The 24,576-nt window shown below is 57.0% G+C and overlaps 2 protein-coding genes and 1 pseudogene across 6 annotated transcripts in view; 2 read left to right on the top strand and 1 right to left on the bottom strand.

The window, feature by feature from the left end:
* Positions 1 to 3,260: 3,260 nt before the first annotated feature.
* RAB35 (RAB35, member RAS oncogene family) lies at positions 3,261 to 18,112 on the top strand. Of its 2 annotated transcripts, XM_069497627.1 has the most exons (6): positions 3,261 to 3,444; positions 8,857 to 8,907; positions 11,812 to 11,935; positions 16,127 to 16,251; positions 16,340 to 16,464; positions 17,854 to 18,112. In XM_069497627.1, exons 1-6 carry the CDS (start codon positions 3,393 to 3,395, stop codon positions 17,980 to 17,982), a joined length of 606 nt encoding a protein of 201 aa, XP_069353728.1. In that variant the 5' UTR covers positions 3,261 to 3,392; the 3' UTR covers positions 17,983 to 18,112. The 2 variants fall into 2 exon arrangements, with proteins under 2 accessions (XP_069353728.1, XP_069353729.1); XM_069497628.1 differs by lacking the exon at positions 16,340 to 16,464.
* Positions 17,982 to 20,186, top strand: LOC138401937 (uncharacterized; annotated as a pseudogene).
* Positions 20,187 to 20,693: 507 nt separating this feature from the next.
* The window catches only part of BICDL1 (BICD family like cargo adaptor 1), an 80,668-nt gene continuing 76,785 nt past the window's right edge, over positions 20,694 to 24,576 (bottom strand). For 2 of the 4 annotated variants that reach the window (XR_011236542.1, XR_011236543.1), the window contains 2 exons: positions 23,969 to 24,077; positions 20,694 to 22,111 (listed from right to left, as the gene is read on the bottom strand). Coding sequence is in view for 2 of the 4 variants with exons in the window: in XM_069497194.1 (XP_069353295.1) it covers positions 21,950 to 22,111 (162 nt within the window). In the remaining 2 variants the exon portion in view is untranslated. The remainder of the gene's footprint in view (positions 22,112 to 23,968; positions 24,078 to 24,576) is intronic. The other 2 variants (XM_069497194.1, XM_069497193.1) reach the window with 2 other exon arrangements.

Here is a 24,576-nt window from a genome sequence, read left to right as displayed (position 1 = left end):
ACTATCTTAGTTCACTGCAGCCTTGAACTCCTGCTGAAGCCTCCCAAGTAGCTGGGACTACGGGCACACACCACCATACCTGGCTAATTTTTAAAATTTTTTGTAGAGATGGGGGTCTTGCTGTGTTGCCTGGGCTGGTCTTGAACTTCTGGCATCAAGTGATCCTCCCACCTTGGCTTCCCATAGCACTGGCATTACAGGTGTGAGCTACAACCTCTGCCCCTGGCCCCCCATGTAATTTTTTCTTTCTTTTTTTAAAGAGACAGGGTCTTGCTTTGTTGTCCAGGCTGGAGTGCAGTGGCACAATCTTAGCTCATTGTAACCTCAAACTACTGGGCTGAAGCCATCTTTCTCCCTCACCCTCCCAAAATGCTGGGATTAAAGGCATGAGCCACCATGCCTGGCCTCCCCATTATAATTTGTAATGTACAAACAGGTGGTGTTGCAAAGGCTCATCTGCAAGTTGGCTGTTGAGAATAGTGGAACAATGTTTCCTATCCATAGTACATACTGATACCTCAGATCACAAAAGTTTACATATGTATGTGAGAGACACACACACCTTAATATAACTTGTCACTGAACTATAGTTTAAATAAATGTAAAACAATGTTTCTAGAGGAAAATGTGCTCAGAGACTTGGTTGGAGATGCCAGACACATATCCAGGCCCGTAGGGAATTCCCCCTCCAAGCCAAAATTGATGCCTCTCACAGGCTGTGACAGCGGCTGTCTAAACATACCCGACACGACACTCAAGGTGCTCTCATGTTCCAATGCCATCATGAAGTTTTTATGATGATATCTTTTCCCCATCATTCTAGCTAAAAGTGATAGCTTTTCTCCTCCGAAGTCTAGAATGCTTATTTGACAGCTCTTCTATCTACTCTATTGTCTTGTATTAATATTTTTAATTCCTCATGAGTATGTCTTAACTCTGATGAGACTGTAAACTCCTGGAGGGAAGGGCTCTATTCTTACATCCTCTACAACGCATGGCAGGTAAGTACTCCTTAAACAGTTGCTGAATAAATGAGGGAATTAATGCCTCCTGCTTTCCAGATGGCACATCCAGGCAGAGTGAGGGAACTGGTCGTCTTCGTGGCCAGCTTTGCTCTACTTCCCCAAAGGATCCTGTAGCCCTAAGGTCAGGCAGCTGCCTTGCAAGTGTGTGCTAGAGTCTACGATAGGAAATGGCTCCAAGTATGAATGAGTCAGTGCAAAATGACCCTGATTAGCAATACCAAGTTACTGTTTGTCACATGCCTATATGTGCCAGGTAACTTACAAACATAGCTCTAATCCTTACAAGTATTCTGTGAGGAAACAGGGTTTCTAAGATAGTGTGATGTGACTTATCCAAAATCACAAAGCTTTTAAAGGACAGAGCCAGGATTTCAAAGCAAGTATTTGACCCAAAGTCTTCCTGACTCTGAGCAGGTTGTGAGGATGAGCAGATGAGCTGGAATGCCCTGCTGCCTCACTGGCTGGCCCGGGCTGGGTGTGCCTGCCTGGTGGCCACACTGAGGCTTCCTTCTCCCCCTCTATTTCCTAAAACCGCTGAGTCAAAGAGGACAGCCCTACACTTCCAGACCAAGGAGGACTTCTCAATCAAGAGCACGTGAGCAGCCTCTCTCCCCAGCCTGTGCCTTCAGAGCCCAAGCCCATGTTCTTCGATATCCCCACACTGATTCTCAGCTCCTGGAAAAACAACTCAACACTTGAGTCAGATACTCCATGTGTTGTTCAACGATCCTGCCTGCAACATTGTTTATAATAACAAAATTATAAACAACATGAATACCCATTAACAGCAGAGTGGTTATAGTACAACCATCAGATGGAGTACCATACCACGCAGCTGTGAAATGATAAAAGTGTATTGTTAAGGAGAAAAAGCAAGGTACCTACACCTGTGTGTTCGTTTGTATACGTGTAGGAAATTCATTGAAGGGCAATTATTCACTCAACACGTGTTAAGCATTTTAAGGTATACATGAAACTTACTAATAGCAGTTACCTGTGCTGAGTGGTTCAGAAGGAAAAATAGTAACTTGTACTTTTCAATAAGCTTCTACACTTTTTTTTTTAAAACCACGAGCACTGCTTTTTATAAAGTCAAAAGGAAGTTTGATGACACAAGTAGAAACACCCAACAGGTACTTGAGAGGGACAGGGTTATAAGAAGCAGGTAATAAGGGGCTTAAAAATACCTGCAGTTTTGCAGTGAGGATGCCAGTGGGGGCATAACTACTTTCAGTTTCGGACCTAAAAGGTAGGACAGGTGGGAACTCACTCTAAAACTCGAAACACCGGGGGCTGGTGATAAAATAAATACCGGTTCACTTCTGACGGCCCGTCTTCCTAACCACACGATTTTGAGATGTGTGTCTGTAGGTGGTGTGAAATGGAAGCCGAGGGAGCGGTTGCTTTGGTCTCCAAGGTGCGGCTTACACACTGGGCCGTTCATCTCCCAGGCTCAGCTTCAAGCTGGACGGGGGACTCTGAGTCTGGACTATTCTCCCCATTTTACCAAAGAGGCGTCTCGGGGTCCCAGAGGTCACAGGGCTAGGACGTGATTTCGACCCATGGCTGCCCTCAAAGGCTCCGAAGAGCTACGCTCTGGCAGGCGACTCCTGTTCTGCATAACTCGGCAGCCACCTGCCACCCTCGGCGTCTGGTCCACAGGCCCGACACGGTGAGGGCGAGGGCGAGGGCGAGGGCGGGGGCGGGGGGGCCCGAGCCAGCACCACGGAGGCGGCGTCGATGCAGAAAGGGGCGGGATGCCGAGCCTGCGACGCCGCACCACTCTGCCTGCCACATCCCAGTCCCGGGACTCAAGGAACCGGGAGCTCGGCGTGGGCCCCGCCCCCTGTCACTGCGTGCCTGTCATTTCCTCTCTGCAGCGCGTGCGGGTCTTGAAGATGAGGGAGCAAGAAGGTCCACGGCCGGGCTTCTCCGGCACCCTGGGCTTCTTTCTGTTAGGGCTCGACAGCGGCTCGGCTCTGCGGGCCCTCAGGGCCGCGGGCAGTAGCAACCACGCCTGCCGAAGAGACGCGGGGAAGACGGGCCCGCGCCTACCGGCACTCTGCCAGGGCGCGTGCGCGGCGAGGGCGCGGCCGGCCGGGGCTGCGGCTGCGCAGAGGCGGTACCAGGCGCTGCGCCTGCGCAGTGTCGGGGCGGGGCGGGAAGAAGGGAGGCGGTGGCAGCGGCGGCGGCGGCGGCGGCTGCTGAGGAGGAGGAGGAGGAGGGGGAGCGGAGGGAGGTGTTTCTGTCAGTTCCGGCTGTTTGTTCGGGAAGTGGATCCGCCGCTGCCGGAGCAGCCCGGAGGGAGCTGCGGATCGCGAGGCCAGTACCGACCCCGCCCGCCCGCGCGCACCGCCCCCGCCCGCCATGGCCCGGGACTACGACCACCTCTTCAAGCTGCTCATCATCGGCGACAGCGGTGAGGCCGCAGCGGCCGGAGGCGGCGCGGGCCCTGCCGGGCGCGGCCCGCGGGGGCCTCGGGGCGGGCAGGCGGGCGGGGAGGTGCCGGCCCGCGCAGGGCGGGCGGGCGGGGCTGCCCGGCGGCCTGGGCCCCAGGGGCGCGCCGAGGGGCTCCCGACCGCGCCGAGGGGAGGCTGGGGCGCGGGGCTGCGGAGCCGAGGGGCCGAGCGCGCCTGGTCCACTCACCGCGCCTGCCCCTGCCTCACGTGTGACCTTGGTCAAGTCGCGCGATCTCTGGAGTTGGACAGACCTGGGTTCAGGTCCTGGGACTACCAGCTGCTTCACTGTGTGACCTTGGGCGAGTTGCTTCACCTTCCTGAGCCTCAGTTCCCTCATCTGAGAAGTGGGGACTTGCCTTGCTGGGTGGTGTGAGTATTCGATGGGATAAAGTAGGAAAAGTGCCTCTGAGTAAATGTTGGCTTGATGTCGTTATGATCACCATTGTCCTTTGTGAGCCTTAGTTTCCTCCTCCGTAAAATGGGGACGTTCCCAGAACCTGTCTCATGGGTTTGCTGTGAGGTTTAAATGAGGTAAGGCAGGTAAAGCGCTTTGCACAAGGCCTGGCACATTCCTGCCGAATTATTGTCATCTCTCTGCATGGTTCAGTTTCCTCATCTGTAAAATGGAATAATAATGGGATCTGCCTCATGGGGTAGATGTGAGTATGAATATTAAATGAGACATTGCACACAGTGTTGGGGTCGGTGCCTGGCGCACAGCGAGTGGTCACTAAGTGTTTGCTGTTTGCAGAGGGGTCCCGGCGGTGGGTCAGCTGAAATTACAGAGGTGCTTTGGCTATACGCACTCCTTCAGGGCTCCTAGCTCAGAGCACCGCTCAATCTCCCGTGCCTAGAACAGTGCCCGGCACCCAGTAAGTGCTCAATACGTTGTTGAGTGAATGAATATTAAGTGTCCTTAGAAAAGATTTACTGGTTTGTGGGAGAGGAGGGAGAATTTTAGAGGTGTTTGGAGTGTGGCAGGTGAGCAGGTTTATGGGGTGACCGAGAGGTCAAGGAGGCAGGCCCCAGGTTTATGGGAGCATAGCTGAGGTGCTGGGATTATATGATGTCCGGGAAGGAGGCTTGGAGCACGCTGGGTTTGTAGCCCAGACGTGAATGGAGTGCGGGGAAGGAGGGCGTGCGACTGGAGGCAGAGGCCAGGTTGGTGGCAGAGCCCACGGATTGTTAAGGAAACGGGGGACCACATCAAGTGGGTTGTGAGACCCAGGGGGTAGGAGTGCTGGGTGGCAGTATCATAGCTGGGTCAGGGAAGTGGGTGGTTTTTGGTCTTGCCTGTGAGGCTGGGTTGGGATGTGGTCAGTGGTTTGGATCAGGTGAAGGATGGCTGAGGTTTCCTTGGTTGCCAGAGGAGGGGAGAGGTAAGGGGGGAAGTTAGGGGCCAGTCAGGGAGGTAGAAGAGTACAAGTGTGCTTGAGGAAGGAGGCTGAAAGGTGGAGGCCCAGTTGGTTGTGGTTTGAATGAAAGAGAAACGGGCAAGCCGGGTAGTGTTGCTATTGGAGATGGCCTTTGGCATTCCTCGGGGTCTTGAGGCTTCTTCCTTTGCAGGATTTGCTTTCAGCCTGGCCTTGGCTCTAGGGACTGGCCCCAGGGTGAATTCTCTCCTTTTAGAGTTAACAGGCAGCCGGCCGAGGTCAGGGTCTTTATTCCTCTGCGAGACATCTTGGATCCAAGAATGAAAAGCCTAAACTCAGCAAGAAGATGCAGCTTGTTGGCTTTTCTCCCCCATAAAACCCAGGGGATGGTTTTGGCCCGTGTGCTCACGGTACCTTTTTACATGGTGTATTGATTTTTCACTCCAAAGTCAGGTGTGGGAGAAGACTCCATAGGTTAAGATTTCTGAGGTCTGGCTCCAAGTTCAGTCTGAGCCTATCAGCCTAGGTTGTGTAGAGGAGATAGGTGCTGTGCTGTTTGATTTCTCCTGACACTGAGCTGATACTCGAAGCTGAACCCTTATGAGCCTGGGAGATGGTAGCCATGGAAGTTCAAACTAAGCTTTGGCAGCCGAGCAAGGAGTCTGACATCATGCGCTCCCCTGAGCTGGGCTCCTTGTGTGTATGCCTCCTTAAGATAGAGCAGATGATTTTGGACACTCTTTTATCTGGTCCTCACCCGTTGCTCATGTGGTTTGTCAAATGAGGAAACTAAGGCTCAGAGGAGGTGACTGACTCGTCCCAAATCACACAGCACATCTAGAAGCAAAGCTGGGAGTTAATGCACATCTATGCTAATTTGTGTGAGAGCAGCTGGTGTCAGGGCTGGCAAACAGTAGGCCCTCGTTGAATGTTGGTGTCTTTATAAATGTAGAGTTCTTCCCCCTCTGCCACACTGTACACGCTTTTGGATTTTGTGTCTCTTCTTTATGCCTGAGGTTCTATACGTTCCCTTATGCTATTCTGACATTGCTGGTTTGTAACAGCCTCTCGTCTGTGTCCCTTGGACCAGCCATCCTCATTCAGTAGTTAAAGCTCTTCGCTTGACAGATAGTAAATTGCGGCTCAGAGAGGGGGCGTGACTTGCCTGAAGTTGTACAGTGAGGTAGTAGCAGAGGCGGGATTAAAACTGACAACACTTCACTGGAAGGTCTAGGGGTCTTCAAGAGGCTGGAACTGAAGCGAAGAGGAGTGAGGGGCCTGGCGCCCAGGCAGGAGCAGGGTGGGGGAAGACGGGCGTGCGGCTGGCACGATGGGGCAGATGAAGCAGCCAGGGGAGTGTGGCAATGACGGAGTATGGTGTCTCCTCGCTGCCAAGGGGCATTGAATGCCACCAGGCCAGCGCACCTTGCAGGGTAAAGGATGATGGGGTTGGATTGCTTGGGGTCACACTAGATGTGGCCATGGGACGCCTCGGCTGTGACTGTGGTGAAGGTCGATGGGTGCCCTCTGCTTCCTCCCTTAGGCCAGTGCTGTGGGGAAATGGTTGCAGCATGTTTTTCCAAGGGAGGGGTCCAGGGATATATAGGAGGTGGCATTTCTCAGGGTGGATTTCTCTTCTTCTAGAGCAGTGTCAGAGGTTGGTGTTGGGTCCAAAGCAGCAGATAATTGGTGACTGTAGCGATCTCTCTGCAGCCTAGTGGCTTTTAACTGCTCTGCTGAGGAGCCTTGGGGTCAGTGGAGGGGCTGCTGTGTCATTGCAGGGAGAGCACCTCCCCCTTGTCTTAGACACAAAGGATTTGCATAAAATTTAATCTAAAAAAGGATTGTGGCTGGGCGCGGTGGCTCAGGCCTTTAATCCTAGCAGTTTGGGGGGCCAAGGTGGGAGGATTGCTTGAAGCCAGGAGTTAGAGACCAGCCTGGGCAACATATCAGGACCCTATCTCTACAACAAATAGAAAAATTAGCTGGGCGTGGTGGCATGTCCCTGTAGTCCCAGCTACTTGGGAGGCTGAGGCAGGAGGATCATTTGAGCCCAGGAGTTGGAGGTTGCAGTGAGCTAGGATAACACCACTGCACTCTAGTCGAGGAGACAGAGTAAGACGCTGTCTCAAAAAAAAAAAAAAAAAAAACAAAAAACCCCCAAAAAACCAAAATTCTATTATCCCCCAGAAGTTTGAAAACCACTGCTTCAGGTCCTGTTAATGCTGCAGTGACAGTGTTAGGTAGCAGAGGTGGCGGTGAGATTGGCATTTGTTTAGTCATAAATGCATCAAGCAGTGTTTTGTTGGTGCCTGCTAAGTGCTGGGCCTGGTGGACAGCACTGAGCATGCCTGAGGTGAGTGAGGCGAGAGCTCTGTCCTGGAGGAACTCCCAGCCTAGCAGCCCAGAGACGAGCTTATAGCTGAGTAAGTTGGACCCAGAAAGCCTCAGGAGGAAGCAGAGGAGCCGGCAGGGCCAATGGGGTGTCGGCACCGGGCAGAGCCGTGAGGGACCCAGCCCAGGACGCCGGCTCCTCGGGCTTAGCAGGAAGCCAGCCTCACGGCGGGGTGATGAGGAAGTGGCTCTGAGCACGAGCGCAGGGGCTGAGTGGCACCTGTCTGTGCAGGAGCCTCACCCCAGCCCATCTCTGGGAAGGTGAGACCAAGGTTCACTCAGGGAAGCAAGTTCTTCTGGGCGTCCGTGGACAGCTCGCTCCCTGGAAGAAGGCCCTGGAAGAGAGCTTTCAGAGGACTGCCCAGAGAGGATGTCTGGGTGAGGTTTAGAAAAATACAGCTGTTATTATGCACCAGTGGTTTGCATCTTTGGCTACTTGGGTGGATGAGGGGGCAGGTGCCCGGAGACGCTGATAAAAGCCGTGGGCTTCTCCCACAGACAGGCACATATGGTCAAATTTGCACTTAGATTCAGGAGGTTTGTGAGCCCCTAGGTTGAGATCTCCTCATAGCTGTGATGGCATTTCCACTGAAACCCTTGACGGGAGTGAGATGCGGGAGCTCCCGTGGGGTTGTTTTGAAGACTCCCCTCCCCAGCAGTGTGCGTTGGAGGCGCTGTAGCCTCTGGAGGCCACGGGCTGGGTTTCTGCAGAGACACCTTGGGTCAGCTGCTCAGCGTCTCCGAGTCTTGGCTTCCTCCTCGTGAGAGATGTGGTTAGATACACAATTATAGGGGCATCAAAGTGCTCACCACACAGACAACTCGATCGTGTTAATTCTTTCCTTCTGTGGTCACTTGACCCATCTGGCCTCAGGGTGGCAGGGGTCGGGGATGGAACAGGAAGACAGGGGACAGGCGTGCTTGGCAGGCTGAAGCAGCTGTGTGCTGGGGAAGGCCAGGCGGACGCCTGTTCGTGGACTGAGCATTCAGGAGCACTGTGCTAAGTGCTGTGGTCTGAGCATGCGCAGGCTGTTGGCCTGTTGGGTGTAAGGCAGCCGCCCCCTCTCCACGGGCCCAGCTGACAGGGACAGCCCCCCGGGAGGACAGCTGACATTTAGGTCTAACTATGTGGGCCTCAGTTTCCTCACCCGCCAAATGGCCCTGATGATCTGGAGGGTTCTTTCCAACTCTACAGTACCTTGTTTCAAGGCGCCCCCTGTCTGAAGTGTACACGGTGTGCAGTTTTTTAGGGACCCTGTTCTTGACGCACTTGTGGGGCCGGTGTCTTTTGCTTTGTCTCTGTTGTTTGGTATCTCCCTTTGAGCTGGCCTTCAGCACAGGGCCTGGACGTGAGTCCCTTTCTCGTCTGTCTCCCAGGGGATTTGGGAGCAGCTTGTCTTACAGGAGGATGAAGGGAAAGGTCGAGGATTGAGTGGAGACGTTCTTGGTGTGTGGCTGGTGGAGGAGGTAGAAACAGCATTGACTCAGCTGGGTCCCGCCCAGCTTCTTAAAAGTTGGGGCTCAGGTATCATCTCCCCAAAGAAGGGCTGGGGCTGGAGGGAGGGACCCCTGGCCCCTCTCATCTTGGTGCTTTCTCTCTTGCAGGTGTGGGCAAGAGCAGTTTACTATTACGCTTTGCAGACAACACTTTCTCAGGTGAGTCTTCCCCTGCGTGCTGCTGGCTGTGTTGTTCCTTTGTTACTGCCGCCGCCCCTCCCCCCCCGCCCCCCAACAGTCTTGCCTCTCCCCCCTCATTCTGGTTGCCAAAGGAAGGAAGAAGACAGGGGAGCTTAGGTCCTTATGGCGCTTCAGATAGAAGCAGCCTCTGTGGTCTGTCCTCATGCACCTCGTTCAAAAAAAAAAACCCTTTTGCTGCCCATCCTTTTCCTATCAGGGTCTTTTTGTGCCCAACATTTGAAAAAAAAAGTTTAAAAATATTGTAAGATACTGTATAAAATTTCAAAAACAGGAAGGCGTCAATAAAGTGAAAAGTGAAAGTTGTCCCTGCACCTGGCCCCTGTAGACTCTGGTCAGCGTGTGTCTTTGTGACTTTTTTCTGAACGCCACATGCTGTTGGGCAACTTGCTTTCCTTCTGCATCATGGCTGCATGCATGCAGACTTTCCTGGTTTTCTCGAGCGGCTGCGAAGTTTTCTGTGCTGTGTGTGGATGCACCATAGTTCATTATCTGTGCTGTTCATAAATGCGTGGTTTCTGGTTGCTTCTGTTTTAAGTGATGTTGCGTTACTTGGGATACATTGTATGTTCTTGGACCTGCCTTTCTGTAGAAGTGCGGTTACTGGGTCACAGGGTGTGGGCGCTTAAGCTACTGCCAACTTGCCTTTCAGAGAAGCTTTAGTAATTTAATTTACACCCCATGAAGGGGTTAACAGTGCCCCTTGGCAGCTTTGATCAAGCTAGATCTTGGTAGTTGCCTTCATTTTTGCTAAGCTGATAGGCAAAAAGGGCTAACTCGTTTGAATTTTGCATTTCCCTGCTCGCTGGTGATGTTGAGCGTATTTTCGTTTGTTAAATACGTCAGGTTTGTTGCAGAGGCTTCAGGCTGGGTTGGCCTCTCTGAGGACTGAAATGTGGTTGTCTCGTGGGGAATCCCTCTGTGGGTGGGAGGCAAGCTCTGCTTAGGAAGTGATTACATGGCAGATGCCTCTCGGTGGAGAAGTGGGTTTTGTCCCCTTTCTGTCCCTCATAGTGGCTCTGCAACACCACTGGTGGTGTGCTGTGGGAAAAAGAGTTGACTTATCTGTGTGACCTCGAGCTAGTGACTAAGCCTTTGCTCATGTGTAATGTGGGGTAATGGTCTCTCCCACGTGGGTTTGTTGTAGGATTACTTGAGGTAGCACGTGGTGCAGTGCCTGGGACTAAGTAGTATCTCAGTAAATACCAGCTATTTGTTGCCTTTATCTTCTGTTCAAGAATGATAACTACTGGACAGCCTCTACTTATGCTGAAAAACGTCCCTGTACTTCCCCACACAATCAGCATTCAACTCTAGGAGGGCTCTTTGGCCATCTCTCTTCTCTTTTCCCTTCCTACTCGTAGCATCGCTGGTTCCAGCTGGAAGCCTTACAGCAGCTCCCACCCACCCTGAACCAGAATGATGCCTCTTGCTAGTGCTTGTCTCTGGCAGGGTCTTTGCTCTGTTTAAAACCCTCAGTGGTGGCCCTCTGTCACCTGAGCAGGAGTTCACAGCAAGGTTTCTCCACTTGGACACTTCGGGCCCCGTCACTCTCTGCTGTGGGCTGTCCTGCGTGTTGAAGGGTGTGGAGCAGCAGCCTGGTGCTCTACCCACTAGGTGCCAGTTGCATTTTTCTTCCCCCCCCCAAGACAAAAATGTCTTCAGACATTGCCAAGTGTCCTTTGTGATTTTGGAAGAACCACTGGTCTTCATAATCTGTTTTCAGCTCACCTTTCCCACTTTCTTTCTCATAGTGCATTTTTTGTGTGCATTTGTCGTTTTTTTCATTTGCTCATTTAGCCATCAGCTGTTTATTAAGTGCCCAACCCTGCTAGGCGCCAGGCCACACTCCCTGGCGCATCCAGGACTGGAGGAGCACCCGGTGCGGGCTTGTTCTCTGAACGTGTTCCGGTTGTGCACTGGCCTCGGCTGTCGGCCTGTGTGGGGTGTCTCAACCTTCCAGATCTTACCTATTCTTTTAAGCTAGGCCTAAATGTGACTTCCTCGCTGCAGCCTGCCTCAGTCTCTACCCCACCTTGAACTTTGGCCTTTCCTATACACTCGCCACCCTTCATGTAGCCGTGTGTGTGTCGTGTCTCCCTCCCCGTGTTACCTGCAAGCTCTGAATGGAGTGAGAATCTGTGGTTCCTCACGTTCAGGCCTTTGGAAGCCTGGACTGGACAGTTACCCCAGCAAGACGTTCTCTGATCATCTCACACAGACGCCCCGAGAGAGCTGCTTAACATGCGGCTCCTGCCTCTGACTGAAGCCCTTCAGTGCCTCCCCGTCACACAAGAGAAAGTCCAAGTTCTTGAAAATGGCACAAAGGCCCCCAGTCTGGCCTCAGCTGCCTGCTACCTGCCTCCCACAGGTGCCTGACCCAACGTGATGACACACGCTGTCGCCCCTCTGGCTGGAGTAGCGGTTTGCACATCGCAGGTCACGACCTGTTTGTTAGTTAGGAAGTTAATTTTGTGGGAGGTTAAAATTTTTTGAATTGAAAAGAAAAACCCAGAGTGCATTACAGGTCTGCCGCCATTCTCAGATCACAGCTGACATGTCACAGCTGACATGTTCCCGACTCGGCCACTCTGAAAGAGCCTGCCCCTCTCCCCCCAGTCCCATCCTGTTTTATTTCCTTTGTGGCTCTTACACTCTCTGAAATTGTCGTCTTTATCCGTTTGTTTCATTGTATCCTGTCTGTCACCCTCACCTCGAGCCTTGTCTTCCTTGTTCGGGGCTGTGTCCCTGGAATCTAGAATGTATGGGACACGCGGAATGAGCAGGGTGGGATGGTGGAGCCCAAGGTCTGGGCCTTGTTCACGCGCTGTGTGTGTGTGTGTGTATGCGTGTGCGTGCGTGTAGGCAGCTACATCACCACGATTGGAGTGGACTTCAAGATCCGGACCGTGGAGATCAACGGGGAGAAGGTGAAGCTGCAGATCTGGGACACGGCGGGGCAGGAGCGCTTCCGCACCATCACCTCCACGTGAGTCAGCCCCGCGCCTGGCCCAAGCCCCCCCACTGACGTGTGGGCATGGTAGAAGGGTCACTGGTGGCTCCCTGAGGCTGTCGGGAAGGGAGCCCTTTGCTGGCCACAGTGGGCAGTGTTGAGCGCTGCCCTTCCTCCTCCTGAAGATACGAGGGGAGGCAGGGACGTGGTGTGACTGTTGCCCTGGGCAGCAGGCAGTGGCCGAGCACCCTGGCTCTGGAGTCTGGCAGGACAGTGACTGTGGACCCTCCCCACTGGCAGTCAGCGTACCCTGAGGCCTGTGGCTCCCGTGGGAATAGCAATAGCATTTGCCTCGCCAGGTGGGTGTGAAGCGCCCTGCCCGTCCAGCACTTAGTCAGTGATAGTTACTGTTGGTAGGTGTCAGTTGGGACAGTTGGGGTCGGCCTGTGCAGGCTCCTGGCGCCCACCCTGACTGCTTGGGGTGGCTCTCCTGGGAGGCCTGGGGGGAACGCTGGTGTGTAGGGGCCATCGGGAGGCCCTTCCCTCCCTCCCCAGAGCTCTGGGAAACCCAACCGCCCAGCGCGTTGCCCACCTTTGTGGCTTTTAGCTGCAAACAGGAGGAAAACGCAGCTCTAGCTCAGAGCAGCGAGTGTCTGTCTTGGGGAGGGACTCTTGGTTGTGGGGTTAAAGGAACAGGTTTTAGGAAAGAGCAAGGTGTGAAGGCAGACAAATTTGGAATTTACTGTATGCCCTTGGTAAGTTGCTTAAACTCTGTGCTTCAGGTTCCCAGAGGGACTGTCTTTGGGATGGGCTTCAATGCGGGGTGTGCCAGTTGCCCTGCTCCGGGCGTGCGTGGATCGTCTGGGCAAACCCTCCAGCTTTGTGGGCAGTGCCACTGTCACCCCATTTTACAGAGGAGGGCGCTCTGAGAAGGGGTGGCAGAGCCTGAGCTCCACGCCGTGCTGTGTGCAGTCGGGCCTGTGTCTGGCCTTCTGTGGGCACCTTGCAGGGAAGTTCCTCTGTGAGTGGACTCGGGAAGGCTGATGAGGAGGTTTCCGGGCCAGAGATCGCTTCCTCCCGGCAGCAGGGCAGACCCAGGCTGGTGGCCCATCCCAGGATCCTCTGAGGCGCCCCCGTGGCGGTAGCTGGGAGTGTGGGGAGAGAGGAGGGACAGGCCGTGTGGGCCCTGCTGGGCACGAGGGTTCATGGACCTGGAGCCCGAGCAGCCCTGAGCTGGAGGGCCTCTGTCACGGGGTTAGCCCTGTGGTGAGCATATGTGTGCCGTGGCCTTGGACTCCCCAAAACCCTGGGGGTTCCCAGTCTTGGCGCTACCTGGGCACAGCGCTCCGTGACCCCCTGCTGACTGGCCACCTGAGCAAAGGCTGTCTGGCCCCGTGTGTCTTGGCAGCTGCCAGTGAGGACCTGAGGAGGACCGCTGGGGTCAGGCCCCTCAGGGTACGACTGGCATGAGGGTGTTGGGCGCTCGCACGAGGCAGGACCTCGGGTCCGGTCAGTAGGTCTGGGCACTGACCTCACCCATCCTGACTTGGGGCCAGGCCTGTCGCTAAGGACTTCACCTGCTTTATTTCATTTACTCTTGATAGGACGAGAAAACAGGCCCAGAGAGGATGAGGCAGCCTCACTTGGCTGAGTAGAAGGGACTAGAACTGAGGCCTTTACCCAGCGCCTGGCCCCGCTCCCTGGGAGCACAGCCCCTCCCCGGCCCTTTTGGGGCCTTCACTTGTGGGGAGACTTGGAGGAGTCACTCAGCCGCCTGAGGGCGGTATGGGCTTTTTCCAGGGTGCCTGAGAAGGGGGTGACCTGCATGCACCTGCTGGCCATCCCGCCTGTCTGGGGAGCTTAGCCCCATGGTAGGGACTGGGCTCTGCCCCTCACGGGCCACCGAGAAACTTGACCCCCTGTGATGGCTGCTGGCGAGGAAGGAAGGATTCTAGGAAAGTTGAGGAGTTTTCAGCAACGGGGCAGTCGGTGCAATAGCGTGGCCTTTTCTGATTCAGGGCATTAAAAGAGAAACAGAAATTGCATCCTGATAGCACGACAAGAAAGGGCCCCATCCTCAGCCCCTCCTGAGTTCTTGCCTTGGGTGGCCGAGGTTTGCTGGTCCTGAGAGGTGCGGCTGGGGAGGGGAGAGGCTGGGGTGCAGGTGAGAGGGGGACGGGGAGGGGAGGCCCCTGGCACCGGACCTGGGCCTCACGTCCTCACTGGTAGCGTGGCCAGCCTGCTGTCTGTCGGACCAGGTCGTTGCCAGATTGACGAGGTTTAATGGACATGCAGCCCTGGCGCTGGGCCTGGCTCACAGCCGTGCTCACGGGTGCGAGTGATTCCTGGGGGTGATGGGCCGGGAAGCCCAGAGGCACCGCTGCCCTCCCAGACAGAGCTCTGAGCCCCAACCTTGTCCCTAGACTGGTTCTTTGCTCTTGGGCAAAGCCCCTTCGCTGGGCCCCAGAGAAGGCGGAGGTTCCCGGGGAGCAGCGGGGGGCTTTGTACTGGGGCCGTGGCCGTGGCATTTCTTGGCATCTCTAATGATCTTCAGCAGAGAGAGTCTGCAGAGGCATTCCACTCCTCGCACTGCCGTTGCTGGCAGGGACAGTCGTCTGTGCCTGTGGTTCTGGGGCGCACTTGCGCGCCCGCTCCGGAAGGCTCCACCACGCCGCCGTGTGCTGAGCTGGCGCTCTCAGCGGCAGCTGCCGGCGGGCCTGCCCGAGGCCAGAGCTGGTTCTTGGGCCCAGTGCCAAGACGGCTTGACGGCCACGGCTCCCCGGAAGTCGAGGAGCGCTGCCGCCCTGGGAGCCAAGCCGTGGGCAGAATGCAGCGGACAGACCGAGGGCAGGGCAGGGCCAGGCGGGGCTGCACCCCTGGGCGCAGCAGGGGCCCCTCTTGCTCCTGAGCTGCCCCTTGGTTTCCTTCCCCCTCTCTGTGGGACTCCAGATTGTCACTGAAGTTACGTTAGTGATGATAACAAAGCACACCTGTTGGCGACTGTGACTGCTCCCAAGCCCTTGGTAGCATACGGTGCCTCCTTTGTCCCTCATAGTGCCCCAGGAGCTAAGTAGTAGTGGACCTGTTTTGCAGTTGAGGAAACTGAGGCATGGCGAGGTGAATGCAGTGGCCTTCCCCAGGTCCTCAGCCTTTCAGAGTTGGACCCAGCGTTGGTCTTTGTCCTCGGAAGAGGTGGCCTGAGCTGACAGGCAGGCGGATGGGACCAGAGCTGCCCCCACCAGCCTGGCCGCGCCGCCCTCACTCGGCCTGCAGTGTCTGGGCTGGCGCTGGCCCAGGCGAGGAGCGGCCGTGCTCATGTCTGGGTGAGCCTCGGGCGCGTGGAGGTGCTCAGGGCTGGGCAGGTGGCAGCCCGAGGTCGGGGGAAGCAGCCTGTCCACCGGTGGTCGGCCGCTTGGTGTCCTGAGGAGCCCCCAGGAGGGAGGATCCCCGCAGGTTTGGGAAGAAGGCGCAGAGGGTGCTTCTGGTTGATTCTGCAGTGTTGGGTGGGGTGCTGCCTGCTGCTGGCTCTGTGAGGGCTCGGCGGGGAACACGCCCCGGTCCTTCCTGTGTCCTCTGAACTGGCGGGGTGGAGGGGACCGGAGTCTGCAGAGGACTGTCTGACGGGCTCCCTCTTCCCAGACCTTCCAGCTGGCCCTGGGCTCTGTGTGCTTGCACAATGGCTTTGCGAGGCCCCCTCCTCCACGCTCTCCCTGCCACCAGCACAGATGAGCCTAGAGGAGCAGGAAGGGAGGCGCCCACCTGCCCCGGGGCAAGGGGGAGGGGACGCAGACTGCGCTAGGGATTCAGGGATGGTGCAGCTTCTTGGGCATTTCTCTAAAAACAGGTTTAGAGGAGAGAAAATTTTTTGAATGTTCAAAGATAGTGAAGACATGGCATCAAATACAAAAATCGCCTGAGTTAAAAAATGAGAACTTCCAAGAAGTTTTAAGTTAGCAGCAGACTCTGAACAACCTGGGGTGACTCCTCAGACCTGGTGCCACCTCAGGGCCGAGCACCCTACTCTGCTCGTGCCCTGGCGAGAGAAGCCAGTGCTGCCCGGGCAGCCTTTCCTGCTGGCCAGGCGTGGCCCAGCGTGAGGCCGGGGAGGACCTAGGCTCTGGGGGGTCGTGGGGTGAAGCTTTGGCCACCCCCTGGCTGCTGTCCTGACATGGGCAGGCGGGTCCTGGTGAAGGGGCTGAAGCTCTGACACACACCCTGGCTCTACAGATATTATCGGGGGACCCATGGGGTCATCGTGGTTTATGACGTCACCAGTGCCGAATCCTTTGTCAACGTCAAGCGGTGGCTTCACGAAATCAACCAGAACTGCGATGATGTGTGCCGAATATTAGGTGAGGCTGGACCCTGGGGCGAGGACGGTGGGGTGGGGGGTGGCCGGAGGTGCCCTTCAGGGCCGGCTGACTCTGCTTTGCCTTGAAGTGGGTAATAAGAATGACGACCCTGAGCGGAAGGTGGTGGAGACGGAAGATGCCTACAAATTCGCTGGGCAGATGGGGATCCAGTTGTTCGAGACCAGCGCCAAGGAGAACGTCAACGTGGAGGAGGTGAGGCCCGGCTGCGGCTGGGGCGACGGCCCCGTGCACCTCTGCCTCTACCCCACGCCTGGCCTGCGCACGGCATCTGAGTGACAAGCAGAAAACGTCACTGTAACTGCCATTCACTGAGGCCCTGCTGCATGCCAGGCAGTAGGCCAGGCCCTTTGAGGTTCTAAGCTCCTATCTCAACAGTCCTCTGAGGCAGAAAAAATAGGGAAACTGAGGTTCCAGGTGTTTAAGTAACGTAAGGAATATCCCCCAGCTAGTAAGAGGCTGAGTCAAACCTTGATCCGTCCCTCGCCAAAGTCTCCAGTCCTCAGCCTCCTCGGCCCTCCGGGGTCCCTCCCGCAGTCACCTCTTCCTGCTCTCACTTTCCCTGGGGCCTCGGCTGCCCGCAGAGGCAGGATCCGCAGAGGCAGGAGCCGTGGCCTTGAGCTCGGGTGGGCAGCTCCCTCCCGCAAGCCCCTGCGGACTGGTCCAGCCCCCGGCCCGAGGCAGCCCCCCTTTCACCCCTGCCGGGCTGGGCTTGTGGGAAAGCAGTCGGGTTCCACTCTGCTTGGTTCCACTCTGCTTGCCGACCTCAGGGGAGTCCTGCCCCAGGGTGTGTGGAGCCCAGAAGCCCAAGGGAAGTCGTGACCAACCCTGGGGACACGTGCTGCCCAGAGGCGGGAGTGCAGGCTGCTCCCCTTGGATGGGGACTTAACGTCTCTGGGTCCCCTGCTCATCTGCAGCCTGGGAGGGAGAGCCCTGCCTTCCACGCGGAGAGGGCTGAGTGCGTCTCGTCCCGCGCTCCGTGCGCAGAGCACGCCCTGTGGATAGTGGCTCTGTAACGCTCGCTGCTCCCACCAGCACGGAGACCGCTCCTCACCTTTCTGGGGCCGCGGGGAGGAGAGGACGGTGGGGGTAGATGGAGCCTCACTGGATCCTGGCATCGGAAGGAGTCGGGAGTCTGGGAAAGGTTCCAGCCAGGACCTCTGGGCCCCATGTGCAGTGAGGTAGCTTGGAGCCAGAGGCTCCGGGTCCCCTCCCGCCTGTGAGTGGAACAGCGGCACCTTTATCTTTCTTGTCAGAAGATTCTAGCTGAATGAAAAGGGGTTCCTTCTGTGTGAAAAAAAGACTGGAAAAACCCCGAGATTGACTGCCCCAAGTCCATACAGCTCATGGGTCTTGCTACGTTGCCCAGGCTGGCCTCAAACTCCTGGCTCAAGTCATCCTCCTGCCTCAGCCTCCCAAGTAGCAATGCTGTTCCTTTTTGACCTTTAAATAAAATAATTCACCATCTCCTTCTAGAACGGGTTTTGAGGACACACATACAAAAAAGACTTACAGTGGAAAGAGCTGGGCCAGCAGGGGCCCCCTGCTAGGTCTGAGGCCTGCTGTACCTCTTTCCTCCCACAGATGTTCAACTGCATCACGGAGCTGGTCCTTCGAGCAAAGAAAGACAACTTGGCGAAACAGCAGCAGCAGCAACAGAACGACGTGGTGAAGCTCACGAGGAACAGTAAACGAAAGAAACGCTGCTGCTAATGGCCCAGCCCATGCAGAGACTGCGCTGCGGTCCCTCCCCCAGCCCGAGGCCCGTGGGGGGCTCCTCGGGGGACAGTCTCAGTTTCGTGCCGTTATTTAAAGAATTCTCTCCACGTTTTTGTATTGGGAGGCACCATCGGCACTTCCTCCTCCCCCCTCCCCCAGTGCCAAGAAGGTGTTGGACGAGCCCGCCCTCCCCCGCCGGTGCCCCTCCCCGGCCAAGGCGCCTGGACCTGGCGAGGACGCTGCCAGCCGAGCGGACTGATTAACCAGAGTCTGTACATAGTGTATATTGCTCTAACCAACCGCGCACCTCGTCCTGCTCTGGCTTCTGCCTCCTTAACGCCAACCTGCTGCGATGGACCCGCCCCGCCCCCTCCCTGTCCCATCTCACTGCCAGCAGCTTCCTGCGGAGACGGTGGCGTCGTGCTCTTGGCCGCGTCGCTGGCCACCCTGGGCTGGCGAAGTGGGCTCCGTGTTGCCTGTTCTCTCCTCCAGGCCATCGACTTCTGTCCCCGGCACACAGGGTCTCGGCCTCGGTGGGGCCCCTGCCGGCTCTCGTCCCTCCCCATTGTCCTCTGGGAGCTGGGGACACAGCCTCAAGGCGGCCCCAGCCCTGCGGTTCCCCAGAGGCAGCCAGTCCTGCCCTCCGGCCAACAGATTTCTTCTCCTGCCTTCTAGATGCCTCTGAGCTGCAAACCCAGGGGAGCCACGGCTTCTAATTTATACCAACATGTTTCAGTTCCGACAGAAAGGTAGGGGTGTGTCTGTACAGAGGCGGGGCTTGCAGGGGGCTGTAGAAGCATTATTTTAACAGATAAAGTGAAGCCAAATCAAATGAATTAAGTTCCTCACAATTACTTTCTTTCCCTGAGGTTTGACTGGCACAGCACTAAGAGTTGTGGCCACCTCACTTTGGGTCCAGTGTTCTTAGAAAGAGCGCAAGGCTTCCTGTCATTGTGGGACCAGGCTCTCGGCTGTTTCTCGGTGGGAGCGGAGAAGGGGGCTCCCCCTGGAGCTTGAGTCCCTGATGCAGCCCCAGGCATCTGTGGACCTGGGGCGTGGGTGCCAGGGGCTGCTGGGCTGTGGGGACGACACCCCTGGGCCCGGACGGCAGGCAGCCTGGGACCACTGACAGAACAGTCGTAGCGCAAAGTGGCAGGAGGATTTGTTAGCGGGTGGAAAGGAGGGGTCGGGGGCCAGGGGGAAGGCAGTTGTGACCCACCTCAGCCCCTGGAGGAAAAACCAGGGTCCTCTGCACTTGATTACTGCTCCCTCAGCCTGGACCCTTCACTCCCCTTTCCCCTAGAAGGATCAAGTAACTGGGAAGAATTTATTTCACCACCATGGTGTGTTTTATTAGATTTCCTTTCCTAGGCAATTTCCAGGCAAAGCCCTGATTGGACAATCACGTCACAGATCACACTGCAGATTTTCCTTGTTAACACTGTGGAGGGTTTTTAATCAATAAAACTGGGGGTTTCTTCTCACTTGGGGGTTTCTTCTCTCCACTTGCCCAAACTGCCAAAAGCCAGTGGTTCTGCGTGGCAGGCTTCACGCTGGAGCCATGGGATGGGGCCGGGGGCTCGGCGGGCCTGGAAAGGGCAGGGGTGGGGGGGGATGGAAAGGGACAGGCAGCCCCCTCTGGTCTGAGGAGCCAGGAGCAGAAGCGGGGGCTCTGTCCTCAGGACTGTCCTGGCTGCCCATGGCCCCGTGGGGACGCTCGGCACTCGGGCTCCTGTGCTGGTGAGTGGGGGCACACTCGCCCTGAGCATTCAGGTGAGGCCGGCGCGGGGGTGCTTGCGAATTCAAGCAATAAGAGGGGTGTCCTGGGAGCTTCCAGCCGGGCTAGAGGCGCCCATGGCTTCTGGCAGCTGGACCTGCAGACCAGGTGGTGGGGGGATCTTGGCGATGACGGTGTGCCTGTCCCACTGAGTGTTAAACGCATGAATCGGGGGGTGCGGGTGGGGGTGGGGGACTCAGGGCTGAACCGATGTCCTAGTGGACCTGATGTGAAATTCTGTCAAAACTTTTCAATGGTTTGCTAGGATTATTTCTGTATTGAAAGTTTCTAATTATGCTTTTTAAAAAAAAAAAATACTAAAAATAAAGGTTCAAGCTGCCAAATTTTCTTCCAGGGTCTGTTTGCTCTCCTTCCAGCTGTGCTCTGGGTGGGCCTGGCTTCTGCCATCTGCTATGTTCGGCTCTTGTCTGTTCTTGGCCTCGGTCTTGCACAGGTGCCTGTTGGGGCCTTGCGACTCTTTCAGAAGCCAAGTCCATTTTCTTCCTGAACGGCTGCTCCGGGGTTGAGTTTCCGCTCCAGTCTGACGCAGTGGCTGGGAGCACACGCGGTAAGATGCCAGGGGAAGCTCCGTGTTTATTCACACGCCCAGGAGGCCCTGGAAGCCTTTGCTTGGAGTGGCTTCCTTCTGGCTCAAAGCTTCTGCCAGGCTCCAGGGCCCGGCCGTGGCCTGGGGAGCGGTGCCGGTAGGCCCGCCCTGCAGCAGGGGCCGGGACGCAAGGCCTGGCAGGAGGTGGGGGGGCAGGATGCTGCCACGCTCCAGGAGAGATGCCCCTTCCTGGCCACGCATCTGAAGGGGACCAGCATCAGAGGTGACCCCTCTCTCAGGTGTGGGGGACGCGCTATCGCTACCTCCCCAGCAGCCCAGTAGTGGGTCCACCCCTCCAAGTGCCGAGACCGAGACAGGAAGCTGTGTAGAAATTCATTTTATTCTTATTCAGTCTATTTTCAAAAGAAGCAGTGGTGCGCTGTTTTTCTAAAAATATGCCTTTATAGATTTATATGTATAGTATATTATAAAATCCATACATGTATTTACATGATTACTACATACAAAATTACAGCACTGTGGTATGTACATATCTATAGGAACATTCTTTCCGCTCATCCCTGCTGTGCTTTCCCGTGTGAGGAGGGGAGACTGAATCGGCAGCAGGCGGGCGGAGCCTCTGCCGGGGCCTGGGCATGGACAGCGGCGCGGCCGCGGAGGCAGGAGCAGCAGCAGGCGCAGGCCCCGGCCTGGCGCAGGCCTGGTGGGTAGTAGGTGGAGGCCCCAGCGGCCTCCCCGCTCCCGTCCACTCTGTGGTGCTGGGACTGCCCTGGAGCTGAGGGGTGGCTGACCACAGACGCCTCTGGGGCCATGCTGCTGCCTAGACTTGCTTGGCTGGGCCAAGAAGCTGTATATGAGGGGCAGGGGGCTACAGGAAGAAGAGACCCCTCCCAGCCCGGGCTTGTGACGGGGAAAGGGCTGGATGGCTGAAGCCGGCAGCGGACCAGTGAGAACACACTGCCTGGCCTGGGCCCTGCTGAGGGGCAAAGACCGCACTGAAAGAGGCTGAGGAAGGAGAGCAGTGGCAGCCAGGGGACAGGGCCTCCTTCCTCCCTGGGGTTCGGGATGGCCTCAGCTGAGCTTGGATAGACCCCAGCTCTTAGGTCCTGAGGCCACCACTCGGCCTCCTGCCCGCAGAGGGGCTCCGGCAGAGGTACATGCACGGGGGTGAGGGGCCACCGCCTCCCCTTAGGCTCCCCGGGCCAGGGACTGGGAAGGAACAGAGGCTCAGGACTCGGCCCCAGGCCCAGGCCGCCTGAGGCATGCGAAGGCCTCCATCCCTTCCGTTACCCATTTTCTAAAGCTGAGGCAGCAGTACCTGCGGGGGGCTGCGGTCCGTGGTCTGAGCCGCAGAGCCCAAGCAAAGGGCCACTCTGGGAAGCGGCCTGAGCCCCGCTCGAGGACAGGATCCTGGGGAAGGTGGGGCCAGGTGGCAGGGCGAGGGCAGCCTTCAGAGGCCAAGGCAGGCCCCCACCCTGAGCTCTCCATCCCTGCTGGCAAAAGGGGCACCTACTGGGCCCTAGTTGGGGGCAGTGCAGCTGCTGGCCCCAGCGGAGGCCCTGGCCCCCACCGCCTTTTCCAGTCCCCCCATCCTCGGTGGCCTGACTCCTCCCAAGTTAAATTTTCCTGAAGAATGAGAAGAGCCGTTTGCCTTCAGTGGTGCTGGGCTCGTCCCCCCGCCCTGCACCGTGGCCCCTGGAGAAGGCAGCGGCCGGCTGGCTCCGTTCTTTCAGGTGCGTGTCCATCAGCTGCCGGTCAATGACCCTGTGCATGTCGTCCTGCAGAGGGGAGGGGAGAGCGGCCGCGGCTGAGCAGGGGCTCTGACCCAGCCCTGGGGGTGGACAGGGAGGTGGCAAGTCGGACAGACGGATGTGAGATGAGGATGAGGGATGAGATGAGTGAGCGGCGGCGGCAGGGACTACCCTGACCGAGAAAGCGGTGAGCAGGGGCGCAGTGCTGGACGCGAGAGCTCGAGGCGCCTCCAGCCTCCTCAGGGCCTGGGCTGGCTTCTCCCCGCAAGTGCTACCCCACCCATCCCCACCTCCCAAGTGACCACCTGGATGGTCTGTCCCTATAGGCACAGATAACGGTGCAGTCCCTAAGCCAGCACTTAGCCTCCCGTGACCAGCCCTCTGGGCCCTGTGTCCCACGGGGCTGGCCGGGGCCTCTGGCTTGGTTTGCCACCTCGACCCCTGCAGGCCCTAGGGTGACCTCGGCTTGCCAGCTCTCCCGCTCAGTGGCCTGGCCTCAGGGGGCTTCCCCTGTCTTTTTTTTCCTTCCAATTATTTCCAGCCTGAGCTACTGATGGCCACGCACCACTGGCAGCCCCAAGTGGCAAAGACACAGTCTCCCTGCTACCGGCAAGGCTCCTATCTGCGGCAGAGTCATGGGCATCACAGACTCCAGCGGTTTCTTTTAGCTTCCTCACTAGGGCAGGCACGACCTTTCCGCCTCCAATCTGCTCACGTTGTCCAGAAAGCGCTTCAGCGCCCTGCCCCGCCTCACAGCACCTTCTCCGGGTGCAGCCCCAGACAGAACGGCTGCACTCCTTCCCCTCTGGCCACTAGATTCTGAGCGTGTAAGATGCCGTTTGACAAAAGGGTTGCGCCACTAATAGACTTTGAAAATGGCTGGTTTAGAGACACAAGCAGCCCTGTGTAGTTAACACCAACAGTAAACAAGCATCTGCCTGATTCCTTCGTCCTTGAGCGTGGCAGGCTCTGGGCTATCCCGGTAAAAGCACCCTTTGGGGTGGGGGCTCCCTGCGGCCAGGCAGACACCTTTGCAGCGGAGCAGCCACAGGTGATGAGAGCAGGAAGCTGGGCTGGCCGGGCCCCTCTGCCTCACGAGCTCATCCGCCACCTCGAGGGGCACAACACTGCACAGAGGTGACGCCGGGCTCTGGCACACTCTTTGCAGGTGCCAGTGAGTCCAGCCATTTCACCCTCCCTAGCTCTGGCCCTGCTCTCCAGCCTTCCTCTTGTCCCCATCCCTGTCCTCCTTGAGTCTCAGCTCTGTCCTGGCACCTCTCCTCCCCTGTCTCCCTCCTTCCCTCCCTGCCCCTTTCTCCACCTGCCCCTCAGATCTGACCCTGTGCCAGCTAGCTGCCGACACACGGTACCTACTTCCAAGGCTCGTGTGCAGAATCCCCGGCACAGTGCCCTGCCCTAGGACATGCTCAATAAAAGCCATGTCACATACGACACAGGAATGTAAAAGGCCTTTCAGAAAAAATCCTTTCAAAGCCGCCACTGTGTTGTTTGGCACATTGAGAACTGTTATTTCTACACTTCAAGCAATCAGATGAGTCAGGGTAACCCCACTTCAGAGCCTCAGACACTGGCTGCCCATAATTCCACGCCTGCTGTTCCTTCAGTGGGCAAAACAGTCATTTATGAGAAGGTGGCACCAAGAAACCAGGGCCAGCCCCTTGGCGCTGGGCCACATGTGCCCAGGAGCTCACTGGACATGACGGTGACGGGAGGAGCAAGGCCGGGGCTCACAGGCACGTCACACTGCACAGAAATGACGCCGGGCTCTGGCACACAGACACGGCGGGCCACGAGGGGAGGTGGCGAGGGCAGCACGGCGATGGCAGCGGGGAGCGGGTGGATGGGATGCAGTCTCGGTCTCACCTCAAAGGCAGGAGGGGTGTACAACTAAAGCTGTTGATACGGGAACTGAGAAAGGCCACTAGATCAGAAACCAAAGGAGCCAGATAGTAAAAAGCCCTGAGGAAGCAAACTGCAGCCGGGAGAGAAGAGAGAGAACGGCGGTAAGCCGGGGCCGGGCCAGCTGGCTGCCGGGCGGGAGCGGGGCCAGTGCTCCGGCTACCAGCCCGACAGGGCCCTGGGAGGAACAGTCACCGACCACCTGCCTCCCACGGTGGGGCACACCTTGTAAAGCCGCACATGGCTTTCCATCTGTCTAGTCGGGATTTCTTGGAGAGAAACGTCAACGATGACACCCACATCCTGAACTGGTCCTACCTCAACCTCATCGACAAAAAGCCCATCACAGCCCCAGCGGGGAGCCACGTTGGACCCTGAAAATAGTGGTCACAGAGATGGACGAACTGACTCATTTTCCCCAGGGCCTGTGCCAGCACAGGGCGCTCTGGAAAAAGGAGGCTGGCCCTTAAGAAGGGGCAGGGCAACAGCGGCCGCTGCTAGAGAGCTGCTGAGCTGCACCAGCTGTGATTTTCATCCAATCCTACAGGGCTTCCTGGGCCTCCGTGTCTCCC

This window comes from Eulemur rufifrons, chromosome 21 (assembly GCF_041146395.1).
Source record: "Eulemur rufifrons isolate Redbay chromosome 21, OSU_ERuf_1, whole genome shotgun sequence".
NCBI lineage: Eukaryota > Metazoa > Chordata > Mammalia > Primates > Lemuridae > Eulemur > Eulemur rufifrons.
The sequence above is the reverse complement of the archived record's forward strand: the minus strand, read 5'-3'. Positions and strand labels throughout refer to the sequence as shown.

Excerpts from the sequence above, each read along its gene's own strand:
- RAB35 (XM_069497627.1), top strand. The coding sequence starts at position 3,393 with ATGGCCCGGGACTACGACCACCTCTTCAAGCTGCTCATCATCGGCGAC. Across the intron at positions 11,936-16,126 it reads TTCCGCACCATCACCTCCAC|ATATTATCGGGGGACCCATG; the intron begins GTGAGTCAGCCC and ends CTGGCTCTACAG. Across the intron at positions 16,465-17,853 it reads AGAACGTCAACGTGGAGGAG|ATGTTCAACTGCATCACGGA; the intron begins GTGAGGCCCGGC and ends TTCCTCCCACAG.